The 25773-nt window shown below is 33.9% G+C and overlaps 2 protein-coding genes across 4 annotated transcripts; one reads left to right on the top strand and one right to left on the bottom strand.

Annotated features, from left to right (window-relative positions):
• Positions 1 to 2708: 2708 nt before the first annotated feature.
• LOC148605411 (protein CFDP2-like) lies at positions 2709 to 4422 on the bottom strand. Its single transcript, XM_088547584.1, has 3 exons — positions 3676 to 4422; positions 3206 to 3337; positions 2709 to 2762 (listed from the first exon to the last, which is right to left on the bottom strand). The coding sequence occupies exons 1-3, from the start codon at positions 4420 to 4422 to the stop codon at positions 2709 to 2711; spliced, it is 933 nt and encodes a 310-aa protein (XP_088403710.1).
• Positions 4423 to 14232: 9810 nt separating this feature from the next.
• LOC148605412 (peptidylaminoacyl-L/D-isomerase-like) lies at positions 14233 to 25575 on the top strand. Of its 3 annotated transcripts, none has more exons than XM_088547920.1 (5): positions 14233 to 14367; positions 21831 to 23146; positions 23899 to 23992; positions 24606 to 24665; positions 25434 to 25575. In XM_088547920.1, exons 1-5 carry the CDS (start codon positions 14319 to 14321, stop codon positions 25439 to 25441), a joined length of 1527 nt encoding a protein of 508 aa, XP_088404046.1. In that variant the 5' UTR covers positions 14233 to 14318; the 3' UTR covers positions 25442 to 25575. The 3 variants fall into 3 exon arrangements, with proteins under 3 accessions (XP_088404046.1, XP_088404045.1, XP_088404047.1); XM_088547919.1 differs by lacking the exon at positions 14233 to 14367 and adding an exon at positions 19407 to 19565; XM_088547921.1 differs by lacking the exon at positions 14233 to 14367 and adding an exon at positions 20658 to 20680.
• Positions 25576 to 25773: the final 198 nt, after the last annotated feature.

A 25773-nucleotide genomic window follows, 5' to 3' on the forward strand; every position in this document is an offset into this window, starting at 1 on the left:
ATTTTGCATGATTCTTATTTGGAGAGCTAATTATCGCTTGAAAAAAAAACCATCAGAATTGTGACTTCTTTTTCCTAATTACCATCCATAAATAAGCTTGTATGTAGTTACAATTAAGGTTGACTTAATAATAAATGTTTCATCGCGTATTTTATCTAAGCTAATATCAGTTGTCCATCTAATACATTGCAATGTAAGTTAACCTACTTTTAGGATTTAAGTCTATTTTTGAGTAACATGAATAAGCAAATGCCTGGAAACTACATATTGTTAAGTGACCTCAACAAAAAGGAACTAAATTATTAGTCATCTTGGCTTGTTCATGAAAAAAAAAACATTGTGTTATACAGGAGCTGATGGAAATAAACAGTGGGGACTGTATGGGAGATGGGGATTTGTCTATGGGGAATTATCAACAGGAGACGGGGAAGGGGACAATAGAAAGTGTAGGATGGTATATGGTGTAAGTTGGAAGTTTATACCATACAAGAGCTTTAAAACTCTGAAGTATGAAGTAAGAACTCTAAGAATACCTAACTTCGCATGAAGGATAATAAGAAAATTACTTAACTGATCAACACATAAGTAGTAGTCAAAAGCAACAGTCAAAAAGAAATTTACATCGATATTAGTGTGAAAAACGGAATGTTGGAAACCCCTTCAGTGGTCCTGACATGGTATAGGCATTTTAAATAAAAGATGTTTTTGGCGCATTTAAATGTCCACATTCCAACGGTTTGTATCATTTCAGAAATATAAAAACACAAATGGTCAGCACAAAATAACCGGCAATTAAAATCGGTAAAACCAATCATTAAAACAGTGCAGTAGATATGAACAATAGTTAAGTAAACTGTATACAATAAAACAATAAAAAAGTATGTTCATCCAAGCCACGAGTTTCAAAAAGTATTTGTTAGATTTAAGATGAAATAATTCTAAACAGGTATAAAAAAAAAACTACAGATAATAGACACTATGATAGTCATCCATTTCTAGTCTGAAACGGAGAATATTTCATTAAGATATTGATATCGGTAATAATTATATTTATATTTTTTTTATATATTTTTATAACCTTAATCCAAAAACCTGTCTCTAACGCAACTGTGTCGTCTTCAGAAATCAGAAAAGTCGCTACTGGCTCTGCCATACTTAAACAACTGAGAAATATGAACGACACATACATGGGAAGCTAGTATGAAACTGCACAAGAAAGGGACATTTATAATTTTGTAATCGTCTCATTTGTTTTACAGTTTAGTACTTCGATGACATCTGTCGTCAAATTTGATGTGGAGGTCCCAAAATGACACAGAGAAGGCAGAAACAGTAGTCTACTAAATTTCTAGTTTTGGTTGATAAATTGACGGAAGCCATTTTCAAAATTAAAGAAAGGAACACCATCAATGTATATCGATATACTAGTGTTTTAAGTAAGAACTTTGAAGTATAAATTTAAAATATGAAGTATGAAGTACGAACTCTCTGACAAATGAAATAAGAACTATGAAATATGAAGATATAACCCTAAAGTTTGTATTTAAAACTCCATAAAGTTACAATTCTGAAGTGTGAAGTTAGAAGATTAAAGTATGAAGATTCCTTTCACTCTCCGTGTAAATAATGTTAAGTGAAATTGCAAACATTTGACACCTCTTTCCAAATTGCATGCCGTTAACTCTACAACAAATTGATTTATGATTTATTCCATTTCGTCCATGGGTGGACATAGGGCGACTACAGTTTCTCTCCATTCGCTTCGGTTTTGGGCGATGGTGTTACAATTCTTCCACGTTAGTCCTACTCTCTTCAGTTCAGAGTTCAAACCCCTCCTCCAGGTGTTCTTTGGTCTTCCTCTTTTTCTTTGCCCTTGGGGATTCCAATCTAAAGCTTGCTTTGTAGTGTTTTTATTGTTCTTCCTTAAAGTATGACCAATCCATTTCCATTTTCGGGTTCGAATGGTGTTTTCTATTGGTTGTTGTTTTGTTCTTTGCCAGAGTTTCTTGTTTGTTATTTTTTCTGGCCATCTGATATTCAGTATATTTCTTAGGCACTTGTTAACAAAGACTTGTATAGATTTCATGGTGTTTTCTGTTTCTCTCCAGGTCTCGCAACCATATAACAGGACAGACTTAACATTGCTGTTGAAAATTTTGATCTTAGTAGTCGTTCTCAGTGTTCTACTTTTCCATACTGGCTTTAGAATGGAAAAAGCCTGTAATGCTTTCATCTTTCTGGCTTGTACATCTTCGTCAGTGCCTCCAGTTGTACTCATGACACTTCCAAGGTACGTAAATTTATCTACATTCTCTATCTGTTGGTTATTTACCAATATTGGATCCATCTGGTTTTGTTGGATTCTCATGGCTTTGGTTTTGGCTGTGTTGATATACAATCCTGTTCTTTTAGCTGTTTCTTCGAGATGGTTGACCTGGTGTTGGGAATCTTGAAGACGATGCGATAGTGTGCATATGTCGTCTGCAAATTCGAGGTCTTCTAGACGAGATGTTAGTGTCCATTGTATACCATGAGGGTCGTTGTAAGCTGTTGTTGCTATCCAGTCGATGACTATGAGAAAGAAAAGGGGAGAGAGAATGCATCCTTGCCTTACGCCAGTTGTTACAGGGAAAGGATCCGTCAATGTACCAGCATGTATGACCTGACAAGAGAATTCTTCATACAGTAACTTAATCATGGAAATAATCTTAGGAGGAATCCCATAGTGTCCTAGAATGTTCCACAAGACCTGATGATCTATGCTGTCAAATGCTTTCTGGAAGTCAATAAAGTTTAGATATAGGGATGACTGCCATTCGATCGTTTGCTCAATAATTATTCTGAGTGTTGCAATCTGGTCGACACATGATCGTTCTTGTCTAAATCCAGCTTGTTCATCTCTCAGCTTGCTATCAATCTCTTCTTTCATTCTTTGTAAGATTATACTGCATAGGATTTTACTAGGAATGGACAAAAGAGTTATTCCTCTCCAGTTGTTGCAATTGGATTTGTCCCCCTTTTTAGGTAGTTTTACCAAGAGTCCCTTTTGCCAGACTTTTGGAATTTTTTCTTTTTCCCATATCTGGTTTAATAGCCCAAGAAGATATTGAATGGTAGTGTCATTCATGGACTTGAGGGCTTCTGGTGGTATGCCATCGATTCCCGCTGCTTTCCCATTCTTAAGATGTTTTAGGGCTTTTCTTACTTCATTTTCGGTAATTTTGTCAGTCTCTATGTTAAGTGTTGGACCTTCTTCAAGTATTGGTGGATTTGTTGGTGGTGGTCTGTTCAATACCTCACTAAAGTGTTCTTTCCATCTGTCAAGCTGATCTTCTAGCTTTGTGAGGGTATTGTTGTTTTTATCTTTGACTGGTAAATTTTCATTTTGAGAGATCTTTCCACTGAGTTGTCTTGTGATGTTATACAATGTTTTGATGTCTCCTTTTAAGCAGGCGTTTTCAGCTTCTACTGCTAACTTTTCAGCATGGTTTCTTTTATCTCTTTTACAGCTTTCTTCACTTCTCTGTCTTTTGCGCTGTAAAGGTCTTGCAGGTTTTTCTTTTGCTGTCTGGTTTTGGCACTCATCAACTTTTCTTTTATTTCCCTTCTTTCAGATATTGTATCCCATGTTTGATCTGACATCCATTTCTTTCTTTTCACTTGAATGAAACCAACTGTTTCTTCGCATGCTTCCAGAATGGCTGTCTTTGTTGAGTTCCAGATGTCATCAATATCATTTTTCATTTCTTCGTTGTCAAGATCTAATAAAGTACTAAATCTGTTCCTGAGTGTAATTTGGAAGTTTTCTTTCACTTTCTGATCTTTAAACTTCTCAACATTAAACTTCCTTTTTGTAGTCTCTCTTTTCTTTGTTGTTAAAAGCTTGAGTTTAATTGTTCCAATTACAAGGTGGTGATCTGATGCTGCGTCTGCTCCAAGTTTTGTTCGTACATCTTGTAATGAAGATCTCCATCGACGGCGTATTGTTATGTGGTCTATTTGGTTTTCAGTGTCTCCAGATGGTGAAATCCAGGTGGTTTTATGACAAGATTTATGTGGAAACCAAGTACCGCCAATTACTAGACTGTTTATAGCGCAAAAGTTAGCAAACATCTCTCCGTTCTCATTCATTTGCCCTATTCCATGTGGTCCTATCTCCCTTTCTCTACCTCCTCTGTCATCACCTACTTTGGCATTCAGATCTCCTAAGATGATAAGGATGTCTCTTTTAGGAACGGCATCAACAACTGATTGTAATAAGTTGTAGAAGTCATTTTTATCATCTTCGTCTGCGGTGTTTGTTGGTGGATACACCTGTATAAATGTTGTTTTCTGGAATCGAGTGTCAAATCTAGCTGATATCACTCTTGCAGATATTGGATTCCACTCCAAAAGCGATTTCTTGGCTTTCTTTGTAAGCATGAATCCTACGCCTTTGTCATGTATGTCGTCTAAAACAACAAATTAACTCTGATAAATATTGTACAAATAAGATGGCTTTGCTTTCGATCAAACAAGAGAAATGAAATTAATTGTTGATGTTTAAATATAATTTTTTTTGTTGCAGACGTCTACGTACTTAGAATTGATTTTAACGTCTAATTTTTTTAAGTGATTTTCTAAGGTGCTTCTATCAAATATAAAAGCTAATTGTTTATCATTTCAACCGTGGTGACATAAATAATGTAGGAGTATAAAAAATATGTTTTATGTTTTAAAAGGGGAAAATATGCGATATGAAATAAATAAAATCTTTTACAAATTTAATTTTTTGACCGAATTATATCTTTAAAAGTAACATAAAGGTTATAAAAATAATTGCTGACATGTTGAAATATAATTAGTAGACAGCAACGATATGTCAACACCACATGTGAGTGCCTTGAATTTCATTGTCACCTAGAATTTAAGTGTGCGTTAGAAACAAACTGCATTTTCCTATTTGACCTTACTAAATATTCAAGCTGTCAGCCGTTCTTTTAGAAAATCTGACACACTGCTTTTGAAGTTTAAGAAACATACAAAGTTCGATTTTATTGAATTTGATGGGATTGATCGTAGTTTTATTAAATTCTTTTAAATTGCAACAATGGCACCATAGCCTGAGTATCATTTTTTGTTCCTGAAAAATATCTGACATTTTTCCAGTAAATGTATTATCCCAAGTCATCATTGTCATTCATTTGAGAACTGTTTACATAGCGTTGTGAGATACTCTTTTTGCCTACAAGTGTCATAGGCACAACATATCAGACTATCAAGGAAGTACTAATGTTTGAGATGTACATGTGGTAAATGATAACTTCTAGGGCATAAAATGAAATATATACACACACATGGTGGCAACATTCAATATCCAATTAATTAAAGTTAATTAAATTTGTATTTTTTATTATATATTTTCGTATTTATTACCATGTAATAAAACATTATATCTTTTATTGCGTTTTGATTTGTTTTGTTGGTTGCTATTTGTTTGTTTTTTTTTCATGATTTATCGTTTTGTTTATTTTATTCTTTTTGTTTTGTTATTTGTTCGAAATTGGTTCAAAACTCTTATATTTTAAACACTTGCATAATAAATATAGCAAGAATAGGTACTGTGTATATGTCAAAGAGACAAAGCCCTAAGATGAAAATTTCAGCCCAAGGTCATCCATTGGTCCTTTGTGAACGACGAGGAAAACATCATACCATGGGGCAGGATACAGCTGCGAAAGGTTTATCTCTATATACTCAATGAACATAAAAAATGAACTAAAGCTGAAAGCGGAGCAAGAAATAGAGAGGCCAGAAATTACTGTATTAGGACAGACGAAACAAAACGAGACGGGTTTAAAGTACATTGGCGTGATGCCAACCCTCCCCTTTTAAAATTTGGCCACTCTGAAAAAGATATTACACAATAAAACACCCCCAAAACTCAGTTCAAAAAGGTCTGAGTCCCTCATTTCTACGCCTGGTTTGAGCGTACTTTTTATTGCAACAATTACACTATAGCCTTATTATTCTTCTGTTACAATTTCGTATTTATTGCCAGTTACATCCTGACCCTCCGATATAAATGGTAACAGGTACATTGATTTACTCACTTCTAATCATTGCAGGACACAGTAGAGTCGTTTCATAGCCATGTCATTGTGTTTTACTGAGTAATAATTAGATTCAGTATGTTTTACGATAGTCTGGGCGATAAAGTACCACAATTACGCTTCACGTACAAATCAGTGGAACAGAAATGAATCGTTGTAACTTTCCTATAACTTGTCACATTGTGTTGATTCCGATCTGATTAACAACCCATTTTTCCAGAATCAAGCCTTGTGATCATTGTTTTATTGTGATATGAGCGACAAATGCGTCATTATAACGACGGGTTAAAATAAAATAAGATTTTCGTACAAGAGTATGTATCATAAGGTTCCTTCCCTCTTTCGTCTACCCCGGACTTGCCTTTTTATGAGCGGGTTTTTCTAGAAAAGCAGAGGACGCTTACCCTACCGGTGCACCTGGTCCATGCTCCCCGTTTTTAGTGGAGTCTGAGTTACTCATTTGCTTTTGTTACTTTGTATGTATGATTTTAGTTATTTTAAGTTCTTTGTTGTGTGTGTCTGCTTTCTATGTCTGGTCTTTGTCCCTGGATTATTCTTTTGATTACCGCTATAACCTTGGTTCCCTTGATTGCTCTTCCAATTTATTCGGCTATTGAAAGGACCATGTAGCGTAATTAGGTACCGGGGCAATAGACTATTTTTGTCTTTTTAATTCAAGCTAAGCGTATGGGCTAATATTCCAATTTCATAGAGTACGGTGTAATAGGGAATAGGGTATGGAGCGATTGGACAACGGCTATAGTGCAGGGGTATTGTGCAATGCAGAATGTGACATAGAGCGATGGGGCATGGGGTATGGTATTATGCGGAATATCAGATGAAGCGATGGGGTATGGGGTATGATGCAATGCGGCATATGCCATTAAAGCGATGGGGCATAGGGTATGGTGCAATGAGGAACATGACATGAAGCGAAAGGGAAAGTGAGTTAGGGTAATTTAGATCTGGAATCAGTTTAACGGGTCAGTTTGTGTAAGAATCAGGCAGTGAGTGAGATAGATTCCACCATGTGGAAGTTTAATTAGAATAATTAAGAAAAAAAACAAGATTTTCTATCTATATACTGGATTCCTTAATTCAACAAAAATCAATACAAACCATGGTACATAGCTGGGTCTGCAAAATGTACCACCAAACCTCTTTTAAAACTTTTAACTACTATACGCACACTGTAAAATATGGTCTCCAAACGTAAAAAGACACTTGTTACTCTCCTAGTGGTAGTAATTCAATGTGGATCCTTAACAGTTAAAAAAATCGTATGAAAACCATCAATTCAAGATTTTTTTCAGGATACAATAGCATTACAACCTGGTATTTTTCCACTGTTTATACTTCTATTCCCAGTACCCAGTTAAATTTCCGACTAAAAACATTAGACACCATTATTACTCCAAAAAAGGTGGTATACCTAGATACACATATGTAGTACTTGATAGAGATAAAAACGATTCAAAATTATCTTCCAAATATACCGAAAGATGTTTTCAAAATGCTGGAATTTTTGATCGACAACACAATTTGTCCAGTCTGGTGGACGCTTTTTTCAACAAATGGTCGGCATTCCAATGCGTCAAATTGCGCCCCTCTACTCTCTGATATATTCCTTCACTTTTATGAGGCTGACTTTATAGCTTAGTTAATCCAAAGGAAAGTGCATCGTTTAGCAAGATCCTTTGATCTCAGTGTCCGCTTTACAGACCGAATTGAGTCTGTATATGACGAATTATCGTTAAACAATCCTAGTTTCGGGGATTTAATACATCGCATTTACCCCCAAAGAACTTCAGATAAAGAATTCTACAGACAGTGTTAAGTCAGCCTCATATTTTGACCTACATGTATCTATCTGCGCCATAAAAACTGATATGTTCATCGTGTCATAGTTTTCCTTTCCTCTTTAGTCTACCCTGGACTTGAATTTTTATGAACAACTCGGCGTTTTTTGTTTTTTTTGTTTTTTTGTTTTTGTTTTTTTTTTTGTTTTAATTGTTGAAAAGCAAAGTCCGCTTACCTTACCGATGCACCTGGTCCATTCTCCCTGTGTTTAGTAGAGTACGAGATTTTCATATACTTTTGTTACTTTATATGTATATTTTTTGGTTATTTAATGTTCTTTGTCGTGTGTGTCTGTTTTCCATGTATGGTCTTTGGCCCTGGATAGTAAAGGAAAATCTGTGATCAAACTATACGCCAAATGAGATTACTTTTTATTCAGTATTGCCAACTTTAAAGACATGTTTGGCAACATCCCTTCAGCACCTGCGTATGGGTTTTTCATATTACAACTCACACGTTACACCAGACTTTGCCGAAAACTTTTTATAACGCACTAGATTACTTACAGTAAGGCTTCTGGAACAGGGTTATGTTGCTAAAAGATAGAAGTAATCACTACAGGAGTTTAATGGTAGTCATCATGAACTCGTGGGTGATTACGGTATATTCATCTGCACCATGAGAACCGATTTGTTAAATGTCTCATATATAGTTCTCCTTTTGTCTTTTGTCTTCCCAGACTAGACTTTTAATGAGTAGAACGTTGGGTGTTTCTTGAAAAACAGAAGACGCTTTCCCTATCGGTACACCTGGTCTATGTTCTCAGTTTTAACTACACTTCGAGTTGCTCATTAAATTTTGTTGCTTTGTTTGTATTATTTTGGTTTGTTGTGTTTTCCATATCGAGTTTTTGTCTCTAGATAACATTCTTTTGATTTCCGCTAGAATTTTAGTTCCCTTGATTACTCTTTCCATATCACTTTGGAAAATTGAGTTATCACTTCATTGAAATTCTAGACTCTAAATTTAAAAACAAAATTTTCCTACAAGAAACATTAAAGACAAGAAAATTAAGTCAATCCATTGTAAACGTCTTATTTTTAATTGTTTAGTTAGACAGGTTCTATACGTAAGAAGCCATTTATTCTGACGTTAGTTTGAGAGTACTTTTCTTGAGAAAAATGTAAAATCAATGATTTGAAACAAAACGTGTTTCCTTTTCCTTTCACTCAAATTAATTTATAAGCATGTTATCGTAATCAATTAAATCAAGAATATACCGAAAATAGAAAATATACCATTAATTTTTAATACATTCAACCCACGTCTTGGCAGAATTTGAAAGTTACAAATATAAAGGATAATTTTGCTCATTGTTACCGCGAATCTTTTTAATTTATCATTTACCTTTGTATTTCAAAGCAGAACTGAAATAGTTTAATAATAAAAGTCCGGTTCAATCACAACTAAAAGAGCATAAAAAGATGATTTTCAATGGATAGATTTAGTCTTTTCTTACCTTTACAATAATTTTATAGGAATTTGAATCGAAGTTTGATAGAGATTTTAATTTCTTTGTTAAATGTCAGGATAGTTTAAGCTCCCTGTTGAAGTTCATAAGGTGTTTTTTTTATTTGAAGAAAAGGAAAACGAATTCCATTTTCTGATTCTATAATACTCGCTGCAATTCTTTGGTGAGATTTGTAATTGCACGAGATATAAAAGAATAATTTTAAAAACGATGTTCGTGTGTCTATGTTTACTTTTTTTTTTATTTCTCTGTGTTATGCGACTTTTTATTTTATTTTTCGTGCCCTTTTCTTTTGTAGTTCATGATATTTTCCCCGACATTGAAAACAGGCACACACAACAATGAACGTAAGATGTTTCACTGGTAAAGAGAACGAGTTAAGACGAACGGGTGTGACTTTGACACAGGTCGTCTCAACCCGCAAAGGGTCATTTCCGGGAGATTCCTTCTAGTAATATTAGTAACATTTAATGAAAAAAGCTAATAATGAAGTTTTAACATTGTTGCCAGGATAAGGATATTGACCTCGGCTTAAAAATTATCTTTCGTTAAAAATCGATGTGCACCTACCGTTATTTAAGAATAACTCAGTATAAATCCCGAATCCGAGCGTCTTTGTGTGAATCATGGAATTTGACAAAAATCTCAAAGGTCTCTAAACATAAAAAATCTCTAAATACTGGTTCGTTTTGATTAAATTATCGTTAGAATCTACCTATTCTTTTGATATTTTACATCCTGCATGTAATGCTTATATTTTACACTTTTCAAACAATTCGACGATTAAGATTTGTTAATTTGGTATAATTTTAAAATGAATAAATCATTTCGGTTCCAATGCTTTTGGAAAACAAAGTCAATTATTTTTACATCTTAAGGTTGCATTAGCTATTGATGATAATAAGCAATATGACTACAAGTATCTCAATAAAATGACACTTCAACTGAAAAATGAGTGTTCTCTTACAGCGAAGTAACAACCATGACCCCCCCCCCCCCCGTCCCCCCCCCACACACACACCCTTTCACGACAGTCATAGCCGGCAAATTTCAAAAGATATTCCGAAAAGGCATCCATGCCACAAATTTAAGGTTTTAAACCGTGTTTTCCATCCATAGGAGATTTTTAGTCCTTTCCAACATTTCGCAATTTATGTTTTTCAGTCAGCATTTCGAAAATCGAAATATGTGAGCACGGTAGAAGTCGATTACACTATGCGTCTTCAAGGAAAAAATCGAAAAAGCATCAAATTACAAAGCACAAGTTTTTAAGGTTGTAATCACCAAATTTCAAAAGATATGTATGGGCAAGTGTACATTACCATTTTCAAAATTATTGGAAAAGCGCGTTAGAAAGCATAACCACTTAATTGCTCAGCCTACATCTTTCTTAGAACTCGCGGTTAATAATTTGTTATCCTTCTTTGTTTTTACACATAAATCATTTACTAATTTAATTTTAATTTTGTTTAGGTATAATTAGTGTGCAGGTTGTTCATTTAAACACGCATGAGATAAAATTAAACTGTGGTGATTTACGGTGTTTCCAATACAGATTGAAAAAAATGAATACCCCATTTTCGTAATTTTATATTTTAGTGCTATAATTAAATGTCAACGGTGCAATGATGACTAAACTTGTATGAAATAATGAAAGTATAGTGCTCATTTTTCAATTCATATTTCAGGACAAAATTGTCAAGGTCATATAGGTGCTATATACATCTATCAGAGAATCACTACAATTTCTTTTGAGTAGTATAGATGCATTCGTTGCATTCATGCTACTCAACGTGTCATAGATTTCATTTCCTCTTTCGTCTACCCCAAACTTGACTTTTTATGAACAACTCAGCATAATTTTCTAGAAAAGAAGAAGACGTTTACCCAACCGGTGCATCTGGTACATGCTCCCATGTCCTGGTGGAGTCAGAGTTGCTCATTTACTTTTGTTTGGTTTTACGTGTTATATTTTTGTTTAACGTTCTTTGCCATGAGTGTCTATTTTCCATGTCTTGTCTTCGTATCTGGATTACATTATTTTGTTTTCCGGAATAATCTTAGTTCCCTTGATTACTTGTACAGATAACTATTGTAAATTGAGTTATAATTTCATTAAAATACACTGAAAATTAATATTTCAAGAAAAATATTGCAATTAAATTTTCTGACTACAAATAATTCGAATTCTGTCCTTTCTTTTTTTTCAATATGTCTATACTACAAGATCGCATACATTATTTATAAAACACATTTATTGTCGGTGATTATCAAGAGAGCATCTTATAAATACATTCAAATTTTAATTTATCTCTGCTGTCAAATTCAAGAACATGTACTACCTATACCTCATATTTATTTCATATATGTTATGTGATACAATGTTTCTTTTATACGACACAATTTTCGTATTTTGTGTAGGTTTGTCTCGGTTTACAGAAATCGGTTTCCATATATTGTTATTTTCGCAGCCTCAGATGAGCATGCTTGTATTAAGTGTTAGAGGTCGTCTGTTTGATCTCCGGTCTAGTCACAATACATAATTTATAAATGGTTATTTCTGCTTTTACTCCAAGCACATGATATTTCTGCTTTTACTCCAAGCACATGATATTTCTGCTTTTACTCCAAGCACATGATATTTAAATTGATAGAGTAGAGAATGGTTAACTCAGTGTCAGTATAAAATGTCTGGGTGTGGTAGCATGCCTACCTTAGGTCTGTTCCTTATGTGAGTAAGCATTAAAAAAGTCTGGCTCATCGTGCCGGAGTAAGGAACAAGGTATTTTCAATGGGAAAATAGTTCTCGTCCTGAGACGCTAAATCATAATAATCAAACAATTGTTATTTTGAATTTTGAAGGGATTTACGAAAGAGATCAGTGCTTTGGTGCAGTTTTTGACTATCAGTTCGGTTATTTTGTAACAACCTTTATCCCACGCAAGACATTTGTGACCTAATCACTCGTCCTTTATCTTTCCTTCTATATTCAGCTTAAGGTGTATCCTGCGATATGAGTGCATCTGTACATAGTAAGATGAGTGCACATGTATGCCACTTCACCACTTTTTTGCATTGTTACTCATATACTATATATGTATATTGCCGGGGAATGGGATGGAGATGGGAATATTGTATGGGGGTAGGGATGTGGAATGGAGAGAATGAGAAATTGTTTTATAACCAATGCATCTTGTCAATGCTCTTAGTTTCTAGTTGAGTCTAAGTTGTTCATTTCATTTTGTGACTTTGTATGTATCATTTTAGTTGCTTTATGTTCTTTGTTGTGTTTGTTTGTTTTCCATGTCTGGTATTTTTCCTTGGATTACGTTTCTCTTGATTTCCGCAAGAATTTTGGTTCCCGTGATTATTCTTTTAAAACTATTTATCGATATGATGAATTAATTAGAACCAATGAAAAATAGCAGTTTCCATGTTGAAGAATTCAAAAAGATGAAAATTTGGGATGGGACAATGGGGATTGGGAGATTGTATATTGTGTAAATGGGAAGTTTACACCATTCAATATCTGTACCTTGCTATTGGTGCGCACAATTACTTACACACTGATTGACATACACCCGAATGTATTCTACTTTTATTATAACATCTAAATAAAACAGAATTTATGTTTTGAACATGTTTAAGAGCACAAATACTCATACACTGCATAAACCGAATTTATCCTACTTTAATGATGTCACCTAGGCATTTCCCTGATTAAAACTGAATTAATAATTTGAACATTTGTCAAAGAATTGAAATGGCACTGAATTTATATGGATTAGGGAACATGTTAAACAAAAACTACATCATAAGTTCATCCTAAACTGATAATATTTCGGTTCCTGTAAATCACAACAATATTACTCTTTAGCTAAACACAATGAAAAGGAAGCAACTCTGACTTTAAAATTGTATTCTTTTGTATCCATTTCGAATTATTGAAACATTTTCAATTGAGTTAAGCATATGAATGTTTCTGTACTTGAAAGCATTTTTCAGAAGAGTTTTACCCTTCTTTTGAATTTTTACTAAAAGTTATATATGACTTCTTCTTAACGCTAGCACAAAGGTGAATTAGCATGGGTTGAAGACTTCTCAAGGTATATACTGTTTTGGATTTAAGGAGGTAGACCTAGGGTAGGGGATACAACTCTTCTAAATCATTGGAAGGTTTTTATTAATATTTTACATCAATGACATGAAAGCATCAGAGTAATTTTGACTGATTTCATTATGTTTAAAAAAAAAAGCTTGAAAGGCTTTGGTAAAATTAAATAAGATACAAACATATCACTGATTTCAAGAGTTATGTCCCTTACCCTGGGTCTGCCTCCTTGAGTTATACATTGATGCATTTGTTTTGTTTCACTAGGAGTTTCACCATACCTGTTCTTTTTCATTCAGAAACGAACTAAGGTTTAAAAAGTGAAGAACCTTAAAGTGTTCAATACAAGTATATATTATAATTATAGTGGATGTTTCAGTGGGGAATTCTTTGGGGAATGGACAATGATATTTTTTGTAAATGTGAAGTAGATATCGTTCATTTTTATCTTAATAGACGTCTTATATATTATTATAAAAACGAGACCTCAATTAATGTTTATTCCCTTATTCGTAATGAAAACTTCTCATTCCGTGTACCTTTGGTAGCAAAACAGCAAGTATTTTAAGAGTTTAAAGAAAACTGCAATTAAATTTTGACCAAGATGGGGCTATAAATAATCTTGAATTAAATCTCGTCTATATGTACTTTATATAGTTCAAGATTATAGTTCATTGAATGAATTGCATTTGACCTGACTCTCTTGACTTTTGCTATCTTGTTCTTAATTTGTATATAATGTGTAGGTGAAAACGGTTTTTCGTTCAGCTTACAATCAGTAAAGATGTTACGATTTTTACTGTTAGGAACTTGTCTTGAGATAATTTTGACGGGTAAGTAGATATTTCACTCAACGCCAGGATTCGTAAATTATCTTTACATGTAATAAGAAAAAGTGCATGACACTTCATTAGTGCACAGAAATGAATTAAAAATCATCTTTCGTCCATAATTTCAAGAGACCATCTTTTGCATCACTTCAATTTCCATTTACCGTGTATATGTACTATACATTATACGGTCTAGGCTATTTTGATGAAATGTTTTGTTGACAGTGTTGTTATTGTAACTTTCAGTACGGTGTTTTACGAAATAAGATTAAATTTGGAAATATTATACAAATTTCCTTTTACTTTTACATGCATCAAAATTCATTTATTAGTTTAAAATTCGAAAAGGCTACCTATAAAATGCCTTTCAATTACCGATTATGGAAAAATTATTCAACAAGTATTTGGTTGACTATACACTCAGTTCATTGCAAGGGGAATATGGGATACGAAGATTAAAATTGTATATATAGTATAAAATGCAAGAGGATTTTTATGAGCTACATGTAGGAGGAATTATGATTAGGTATTATATATGGTGTAAATGGGAATGTCGTACGATTCAAGGCCTCTATAGTAAAAATAACATTCTAATATGACGTCTTTAAAAGGCTTTGAGTACACAACTGTGGTTTGATTTTGGATTGCTATATAAGCAGCACGCAACTTATTGTGTGTGGCTTTCGTGTGTGTAAATTACTGCCCATCTTAAATCATTAAACAAACACACGTAACATTCCTATGTGTATCAGCCATTTTCATTTCAGTAGCGTAAATGAAAATTAAATTCATTTTTGATCAAATTGGCAAACGTAATGTTTTAGAAAAGTTATACTATATTCCGTAAAGATCACTTACACGCTAGAACTCTAACAAATAGGCTTCTGGAACAGGGTTATGTTGCTACAAGATTGAAGTCATCACTACAGAAGTTTTATGGTCGTTATCATGAATTCGTGGATCGTTATGGTGTATCAATTAACACCATGAAAACTGATTTATTCAACGGGTCATAGTTTTCCTTTCCTCGTTTGTCTACCCCGGACTTGACTTTTTATGAGCAACTCGGCGGGTGTTTCTAGAAAAACAGAGGACGCATACCCTACCGGTGCACCTGGTCCATGCTCCCAGTTTTTAGTGGAGTCCGAGTTGCTCATTTACTTTTATTACTTTGTATGTATGATTTTAGTTACTTTATGTTCTTTGTTGTGTATGTCTGTTTTCCATGTCTGGTCTTTGTCCCTGGATTATATTCTTTTGATTACCGCTATAACCTTGGTTCCCTTGATTACTCTTACATACGTACATGGTAGAACTTGCAACGTGCGACATCATGTATGAAAACAAACAAAAACAATTGTTAATGAATGAAACTTGTGCCATATCTAGCATCATTCTCCTTAATTCACCCTTTCTTTCATTATTAATAATAATTCAAAACAATGAGTTTCATTACCGACCATTTCACCTTACATAGTGTAAAGTGTACAGCTAAATATGGACCAATATGGCGTGTCTAAGGTAACCGTAATAAATCGAGAAAATGTAAAGAAAAAGTACTGTAATTGTCCTATTAGAATCAAATAAAACACGGATAATCCATTTAATCATTGTTTTACTACCTGCTGACCATTTATAGCGCAGTGTTTTACCACGAGCGATAGCGAGGGGTAAGATATCGGCATAAATGGTCAACCTGTCGTAAATCAATGATAAAATGGAGTTTCCGTGATTTATCTCTTAGGTATTTGAGCACCTTTAAGACAATTGTCACATTCTTTGTATTTTTGGTTGCAAGATAGCATCAATTATGTGAATCTAGCTATTGACAAAGATGGTATTATGAACGAATATATCATACGTAGGAATGTATGTCTTAAGTTCAAGATCATCGTTCATTGAATAAAATTTTCTTTCACTTTGACTCGCATAACTTTTGCTATCTTGTTCCTAATTCAGTGTTTGTGTATGTGATAATGTCTTTTCGGTTCAGTTTACAATCAGGCAAAATGATTGCCAAGAAGACACTCAACCACCAAAAGCCACGCAACGAACCATTTGATTTCTATAAGCTGCCACATGGTTTTCAATTATGGACAAAACCTACATCATAAAAAAGCTGCAGATAACCTGAAAAGAGTGCTCATTTTTCCTATACGCATACAATTCGTTGTTTCCTCATTTCCAGGATAATCTACTTATTTTCGCTTATGTGAGTCATTGTTAGCAGTGTTTGATATCTTAAGCTTAGTTTAACTTTTATGGTTACACTCGAAACGAAGTACACTGCTTTGTTGCATCTGGAGCTAAATGTAAAAAAAATGTTGATTTCATATCAAGGTCTTTCAACTCATAACTTCATTTTCACCTATCATGTTTAGTTCCACAGCTTCTTGAACTATTCAACTCATCATTTTTTTTCTGAAGATCCACTTTTTTTACTACTGAATTGATCTATTTTGCCACGTGGGAATGTTCTGCTGCCTTGATCGAGGTAGAAAATCTTGTGTCGTGAAAGGATGTTCAGGGTTACATGTAGTACTTCGCTGTTGAATGAATAGTAAAAATCAATCGTGCTCCTTCACTGTATTTAAGTTGTTGATACGACGTTTAAAAAGTTGACGTAAACAATATACAATGTAGGAACGTTATCACAAGAAAGAAAGGAACGTTACTGACGTAATTCAACTATGATCTTTTACACTGAGGGCACCGAAATGAAAGTAATCGAATAAGAAATGAAAATTAGAATTACAAATCGCAATAGAAATTCAGAAAAATGTCAACATGTTGTATCCTAACAAAATAAAATTAACCTGACCAATTCATGCCTCTTTTTTCACTTAATTAGTGCATTGTTTGAAAACACGATAAAATTAGTACGAGATCCATTCACTGATTTTTTCTGTATGGCCTTGATCTTAGCATCTCTGGGTAGGTGACTTCTGTTATTCCCCTGAAGAGCTAACCTCTAGCGGATACAGATCGTACGAAGCTTCACTGTGCGAATCATTCCTTCTTTTCCGGTTAATAGCTGTCAATGTTAGCCAGGACATCCTCACTAAACCGCCTTCTAGTTGCACTATGTTGACAACTTTTATGATTGATATTTTTTTCCGGGTGTTGGTCCGTTAAATTCATGGATTGATGCCAGGTACTCGTTTTCCAACGCTTCCAATGCTCCATAGTAGTTTTTTACTAACGGCTTAAGAGTATGTGAATGTTCTAAGTTCATATTAGGGTCTCTGTTTTGATGAGGTAGACATGTGATTCTCCGGCCGCACAGAAGATTGGATGGGATTAATGGTTCGGCATCGCTTATTTCCGATGGTATGTTCGTGATCGGTCTGTCATTAAGAAAGGCTTCTATCTCGCTGATAGCAGTCTGTAGAAGGTCATTAGTCACGAATGATTTTACGAACACCAACCATTCGCTCCCAAAAGCCTCCATAGTATGGAGCGCAGTCTGGAATAAATTTCTACGTGGTTCCGAGATTTCGTTATCGTTTATGAACAGTTTCTGAACGTGTTAAGTCAAAGATTTCTGTTTGAAGCGGCAACATAAGTTGTTGCATTATCTGACGTCATTGTTACAGGTAACGATCGGCGGCTTAAAAATCTTCTTAATGCAAGAATAAAACTGTCTTTAGTCAAGTTCGACACTATTTCCAAGTGCATGGCTTGCGAATAAACATGTGTAGGCTTTAGATCCTGAATTATCTGGATTGCGGACACGCAGCGGTTCGGCAAAATCACGGTAGATGGTATATTAATCGAGTTGTACTTAGTCAGACCTATTGAGATTGTTTTCTACTTTCTGGTACAGTTTGTTGTTACCATGGTGCATGGACTTTCCTTTTTTTTTACTTTAAGTATTCAGTTTGTTTAAACCTGAATACTTTGCAATACTTTGCCTATCAGTTCGGCTATTTTAATATTGACCTTTATTCAACTCAATACATTTATGACGTTGTATATCGTCCTTTATCTTTCTTTTCATTACTCTTCGCATTTCGTACACACATGCACATGCTGCTTTGTTTTTTAGCGGTGTATGAAAATTTTTAATTGGCCTTACCCATGTTAGTTCTAATATGTACAAAATTATAATACTATTTATGATCTAATGACTTAAAGATCAAACCCATATATTAAGAATGTGTTTGTAATCAAAAGGTCATTTTGTTTAGAAATATTTTATATCAATCAGGAAACCAATATTCTAAAAGAAATCAAAAGAAAGTAATCCAGGAACAAAGACCAGATATGGGAAACAGACAAACACAACAAAAAACACATAATAACTAAAATAATACATACAAAATAACAAAATTAAATGAGTATATCGGATTCCACTAAAAACTGGGATGCACGGGTAGGGTAAGCGTCTTCTGAATTGTGGTGTTTGAACCGATCGATGATAAATCCGTCACAATAACAAGGCAAGTTATAAAAATAACTTGAATTTAGCAAAGAGAGACAATCAGTCTGAAAGCTTGTCAATTATCAAATTAAGCTAGAATTGTCATAGTTCTATTACCGCAATTCTTTTCATTACTTTTAATCTCTTTCAGAGCTTGCATAAAAGTGTGTTTACAGTTGTTGAAGGCATTATGCAGACGTTAAAATGTATTCACTGTTTTCGATTTAAGTTAAACGCTGTGGCAATTGATGCGTTTTACATAGGTCTCACCATATCTATTTTTCCTGGAGAAATTATGTATAGTTTAAAGATTAAAGAACTTAAAAATGTAAAATTTAGTTTAAATTTTCAAAATATTAGATGGTGCAATTGCCAAATATCTTATGAGTATGAAGAATGATATTTGGTGTAAATGAAAAGTAAATATTATTCAAAACGTCCGAAGATAAACATTTAATCCATTTGTCACATTGCGTATATCTTAGATCTCAAAAAAAGTAAACAGAATGAGAGTATAAAAAAAACTGCAATTAACCTCTGGTAAAGATGGGCTGTACATGATTTTGTATTCGATCGAATCAAATGTTGGTCTATATATCTTAAGTTCAAGATAATCATTCATTGAATGAATTTACGTTGACCTTGACACTCTTGAATTTCGCTATCTTTTCTAATTCTGTGACTGTGAAGTTGAGAACGTCTTTTCCGTTAAGTTTAGAATCGGTCAGGATGTTACGATTTTTACTTTTGGGAATTTGTCTCCGATATGTATTGACGGGTAAGGAAATATTTCATTCAATATATGGATTAATTTTGTTTAAACGCATTTGCTGTCGATAAATGTCAAGAAACTATTTTATCAATCCCTTCAATTTCTATCTACGCTGTCATACTTACGTACATTCACTTACAATGTACGGCAATTGCGATGTCTTCTTTCCACAGTTCCAGGATAAATTTATTTATTTGTGTGTTTGTCTTTGTTTACCTTAATTGGTACTTTCAAAACTTTTTTTGGAAAAAGTACACTGCTATTTTGCATCTACAGCTTTGTTGTCTGCATGTAATTTTGTGTTTTAAAAAAGTCAAGGCCTGTTACTTTATTATTGCATATTATGTTCTGTTCCACAGCTTCTTGCATTTTTAAAGTAATCATTTTATCTCTAGTTCCCTTTAATCCCTTTTTTCCCCAAAAATTGGGCGATGAATTTAAAGAAACATTTGTAATCAAGATATTGTCTGAACTGATAGATTGAACTTAATTTCCCCGGTGGCAAAGTCCTGCTGCCTACAGCGAGGTATAAAATCTACTATAAATTTGCCCGGTGGTAAAGTCCTGCTGCTTAGAGCGAGGTATAAAACCTACTATAAACCATTTCCAGTTTAATCCACTTTCACCTAGTCACGATCGTTCAGGTGTGGCTTTATTTTGCCATTTTAGTTTACGGACTTTCCTTCTTTTGACTACTAGTAATCATTTTGTCTTTTGCCTGGATGTTTTGCCTATCAGTTCGGTAATATTGTAAATAACCTTTATCCCACTTCATACAATTGTGACGTAAGCTCTCGTCCTTTATCTTTCCTTCTTTCCTATCTTTACCTTATATAAGGAGCTCACTTGCATATATTGCATATGTATTATATAGTTGTAAGCAACAATACCGATACACTGATTGACATCAACCGGAGTTGTGCTTTATAATGAACATTTCACTGATACAAACAGAAGTTATTGATGGAACCTTATTCAAAGAATTGCAATGCCGTTGTACTTACATGGCTAAGAAATTATCTAACATACAAAAAAATTCTTTTACAAAACTGTTAAGCTGTGAGAAATTTTGAGAATTTCAATCCTGCTGAGTGCGATGTGGATATCTCAGACACCCGATGGTATGATTTAATTTTTCTTGAAAAGCACGCGTGCTGAAAGGGTGCAAGACAGATTTTATGAACTCACTGATCGATGTTTTTACATACAGTGAAGACATAAGTCTTATTTTTGTATTGTGTTAAAAAAACATTACATATCATTTTAATACGCTCGTCTCATAGGATAATCGGCGTAAAAATAATGTGTCCATTATTGGCGTTTTTTTTCTAGAATAGCGGAGGACGCTTACCCTACCGGTGCACCTGATCCATGCTCCCAGTTTTTAGTGGAGTTCCAGTTGCTCACTTACTTTTGTTACTTTCTTTGTATTATTTTGGTAATGTCCTGATTTATGTTCCTTGTTGTGTGTTTCTGTTTTACATGTCTAAATGCTGTTGAAATAAGCGAAACGGTGATCGTCATCATGGTTCCGTCAGGTGTCGTTGCAGAAGATATGTGGAAATGTAAACACATGATGAAAACTACCCGATTTTCAAGAAGACTTGTTTGGACATGCTAGTTTAGAACACAAGCTGACGAAATTTGTTTAAGTCCAATGAAATAAAAGATAGACCAACAAGTATATATATAATGATAAGGCAGTTTAGGCCGCATATAATAAATAGTTAAAACCTGTAGTTTTTTTACTAAAGATAGCTTTACGTAGCGATTTTCGCATTGGTTGACAAATGTAGTTGTAGGTCTTCGGCGTGTCATAATGGCCTTCGGCGTTACTTCACGCCCATATGACAAGCCTTGAACCTATAACCTAATCAATATCAAAATCTCTACGTAATAATACCATAGAATCATTCAAGAGGTGATACATGAATGTCAAAAACCTGTAAATTACAGGCCACAAAACCTGTCTAAGTTTGCTATTCGGTTATTGCACTTCTGAGATAAACTTAAGATTGTTTATGAACTTAGAAGTTTGAAAGAGATATCGTTCTTGATTAAGTAAGAATGAGATAAATGTATGCTTTTTTCCAAAATACAGATTTTTATATAGAAAGTGCAAAAGTCCAATAACAATTTGCCACATGAAGATTGAGACGGCATTGTTTTCGAAGGTCTTTTCTGTATTTTGTATCACCAATAATGATTTTTTGGCAGTGTCTGAATATTATATGATTTAGTACTAAATCTCAACTGAAATTGTCTTTACAGCTGACCTAGATAACAGAGGTACAGACTTCATTCTAACATTTATGGAAAACTTAATTGGAAAACATGGCGATATCAAACCAGAGCTATTTATCACGACATCACTTCATAAACCTGTTAACGTCTCAATTACCTCCCCTGGACTACCTAATTCTCAATTAAATCAAAATTTCACTATAACCAATGGACACGTCAAGTTAGTACAAATCGATCCTAGCTACCGTCTTACAAAGACTGAGTTGTCTAAAAAAGGGATTTATATAAAGGCAGACGGCGAGATCGTCGTTTATGGAGTAAACCGAGAAATTCATTCCGACGACGCATATCTTGCGTTGCCACTTGACGTCCTTGGCACAGAATACTATACAATATCTTACACACCGGCTTACTATTATACTCTTTTCGCTGTTATCGGAACAGAAAACCAAACCAATGTTGCAATTCATTTACCAAATCGAAGAGCATTGAATATCACTCTAAATGGAGTAAGTTACACAGGCAACCAGTGGATCAACTTGACAATGGATCGTTATAGTACGCTGGAATTGCATTCAGTCCCTGATCTGACCGGTACGCATATTATATCCGACAAACCAATTGGAGTACTTAGCGGAAACAAGAAAACAATCGTCGGAAACACAGGTGGATCCCGTGACCATTTGGTTGAAATGTTACTTCCGGTTTCATCATGGGGAAAGAATTTTGCTACAGTCCCAATCCCAGAACGACAAGGAATCGGTGATATTTTCCGTTTTGTAGCAAGCGAAGATAACACTCGTGTAAACGTTACTTACAGAGTCCATGGAAAGATAGTTAACGATCATTTTATTATCAGACACGCTGGAGGTTTTATTCAAAAGCACTACAACTCTAGCATGTATGCCCATATAAAATCTAACAAACCAATGGCTGTTTACCAGTTCTCCTTGACACAGGTTCAGTCTCACAACCATCAGACAGGAAGTGACGAAGCAGATCCGTCAATGATAATGATCCCTCCCATCGAGCAATATGCTACAGATTATACCTTCACTACACCAGAATATTCATTGGGTAACTACACAAATTATTTCATGTTTGTCGTTGACGGTCGACAGAAAGACGGGCTGAGATTAGATCGGCACCACCTTCCAAAAACTACTAAATATCACCATATCCCAGGCTCCCATCTTGTTGCTGGTTATGTTCCTGTATCTGTTGGAACCCATCATGTTAGTCACACCAATGGTTCAGTTGTTATTGGTGGCATGTTGTTTGGAAAAGCTAGATTGGAATCATATGGATTTCCCGTCGGTCTTTTAATGAAAACTATAAATGCAGTAAGTATTTTTTGCTAAGCAACACTTATAAAGATATCTTATCTATTTTGCAAACATTTAGAAATAATTTTCTTTCAGTTATTATATCAGTTAACAAAGTGTTTATTTCTAAAATGTTTTCAAACAATTTATATACCATTATGCGTACGCATCAGGAAACGAGTGGTAATCCATTTTCTAAATTTGGTCATTTTTGCCTCAAACATATTCAATACATCTAGAATAAAAACGAAAAGATATCTAATTTATCCTGAAGCATCTGTATCTCTTATAATTTTACTACTATTTTTTCCATAGAGCATTTCAACTAAACTTGACCCATCAAGATCTTAAAAAAGCAAATTTAAAACGCGTTGATGGTTATTTCTGGAGGCTATGAGAAATGGCTATGCAAGAAATTATCTGCGATTCTTTTCTTCATGTGTTACACCTTAGAAGTACTTAAATTATATGTTTCTTTTCTCGTATTATCTATTGGTTATCTTTTTTATTGGAAAATAATCTGTTATCTGATTTTTGGGTATTCAAATTTGATCAAATCAAAATGGAGTTTAATTAAACTCGATTACTAAGGCTCTATATTTTATTAGCCGAAAGTTCATTTTATAAAACCGTTTTTAATGAAATGACCAGTAGAACTGAACTCGTTTTTATGTACATACAAAACTTTTTTTCTATATTTTTCTTTTGCCTATGACATTATAAGTTTACTTACGTGCACTGCTATGAATTTCCATGCGTCCTATATATAGCCACAGGGATGCAAAGCTAAGCCTATGGAATATGGTGATGAGATAGATAATGACTGTGATGGTAACACTGACGAGGAAACCTGTGATGGAAAGGGTCAGTCATATTATATTTCAATTTTGCACTATTTATTAAACGGAAATCTTTATATCTGAGTCTAGAAGCGTTTGATATACAATTTGCAAATGGCAATATATCAACGAAAGTTACATTGTGGGTAAATTAATAATCTGCACTTATATTGGGATTATTTTTATATATCCTGTATTCATTACAACTTATCAAATGTTAGATATGTTTAACAAAAGAATTTTTTTTGTTTCTTTAATTCCCTAACAACAACCACCCCGCCATATTAAAAGCGATTGATGTATATTGATCATAGACTTATCCGTTTATTCATTCAATCGTCTACATCTTTTTAGTTCCAAGTTTCTCCAAAACTACGTTTCCCAGCCACTTGACAATGCTACTTCACTTGGATATGATACCAATATTGACGACCTTGGATATGATATCAAGCTTGACGACCTTGGATATGATATCAAGCTTGACGACCTTGTTTCTATAGAATTTTGTTGTTGAAAACAAAGGAACCTTTGCTCCAAGTTTTTTTCAAGTTTAAAGTTTTCTTTCCCTTTGCGCATGTGCCACATCCAATGTTATTCCAGTGACTGCCCAATTACGATTTGATCTTTTTGTCATTTAGATGATGACGAGGATGGACGCATCGATGAAGACTGTCGTTGTTGTGATCCTGGAATTATAAGTGAGCTATACATATAGATATACTTTTATTTAAATTAATTATTCCTGTAGCATACTTAAGTAAACGTAGTCAACCCAAACAAATAGTTATTTTCCTATAAAAAAAAATACGTTTGTCTAAATAAATCTTGGTATTATATAACTTTTAATGAAATCCCCATTACATCTTTAAATATGTAAACTGAGCGTAATGCTGAAAACCGATTAACAGACCCTTTGGGACTAACTGAGTGTAAGTATATTTTGAGCATGCTCATCAGCTTAACACTAAAAGGTCTACTACTTAAATGTTATTGTTATCAATACGATCTGTTATTATTTCATTTGTTAACATGTCTCCATAATGCTAAAATTGCAATGACCAATTCGTACTAAATTGTCTTCGCAATTTAGGATCACGTCATCAATTTAACTTTAATTACTAATTTTGATCAAATCAATAGATCAGTTCTAAACTGTAAGAACCTGTTCTGATCGTGTCAGGATCTGTCAGGACTTTGGATATTAGACATTAATCTCTGTCATAATCTGTCATAGGTCATGACACTCTCCTGTCAGGAACTCTTCTAGGTAAAACTGAGACGTGTATTTGAAAAGTTCCTGACAGATCCTGACGGATTCTGACTTAACATTTGAATTTACACCAGGTTCAAACGAACTGTTATAATGATATATTTTACTAAAACTGCTTATAGTATTAGTTACCGTTACGGCATTAGATATTATCCTTTTTTTTTTCTCAATAAAAATCAATTCTTCTTTTTTTCAGTTGGTTGAAGATTATTCGAATGCAGTGTGGTCCTGACTAAAAAGAATAAAAAAGGTTTTGTTTTTTTTTTTTTTTTGTTGACAATCGTATAAATGCATTACTACTTAATTTCTTGATTAAAAGAAACGATATAAAATTTTAATCGCTTTTTTATTTTGTTTTTTTTCTTGTTTGTTTGTTTGTTTTTTGTTTGTTTCTTTTTTTTCTTTTGTTTTTTTTTGTTTTTTGTTTTTTGTTGGTTTTTTTTGCCAAAATATAAACAAAAAATATAAACAAAGGATCTAAGTGTTACCATAGTTGTACATATAGATGCCACTGGATTATTTATCTATTTCGTCTC

Source organism: Perna viridis, chromosome 10, assembly GCF_037379345.1.
Source record: "Perna viridis isolate PV_CMFRI_1.1 ecotype Kerala chromosome 10, ASM3737934v1, whole genome shotgun sequence".
Classification (NCBI taxonomy): Eukaryota; Metazoa; Mollusca; class Bivalvia; order Mytilida; family Mytilidae; genus Perna; species Perna viridis.

What these genes read in the sequence shown, in the direction of transcription:
- LOC148605411 (XM_088547584.1), bottom strand. Translation starts at nt 4,422, where the DNA reads ATGCTTACAAAGAAAGCCAAGAAATCGCTTTTGGAGTGGAATCCAATA. An exon ending in TGGAAGCATGCGAAGAAACA is followed by an intron (nt 3,338 to 3,675) that starts GTTGGTTTCATT and finishes ACCCTCACAAAG; the next exon opens with CTAGAAGATCAGCTTGACAG. An exon ending in ACAAAATTACCGAAAATGAA is followed by an intron (nt 2,763 to 3,205) that starts GTAAGAAAAGCC and finishes AGCATTTGACAG; the next exon opens with CATAGATCATCAGGTCTTGT.
- LOC148605412 (XM_088547920.1), top strand. Translation starts at nt 14,319, where the DNA reads ATGTTACGATTTTTACTGTTAGGAACTTGTCTTGAGATAATTTTGACG. An exon ending in TAATGAAAACTATAAATGCA is followed by an intron (nt 23,147 to 23,898) that starts GTAAGTATTTTT and finishes TCCTATATATAG; the next exon opens with CCACAGGGATGCAAAGCTAA. An exon ending in GGAAACCTGTGATGGAAAGG is followed by an intron (nt 23,993 to 24,605) that starts GTCAGTCATATT and finishes TTTGTCATTTAG; the next exon opens with ATGATGACGAGGATGGACGC.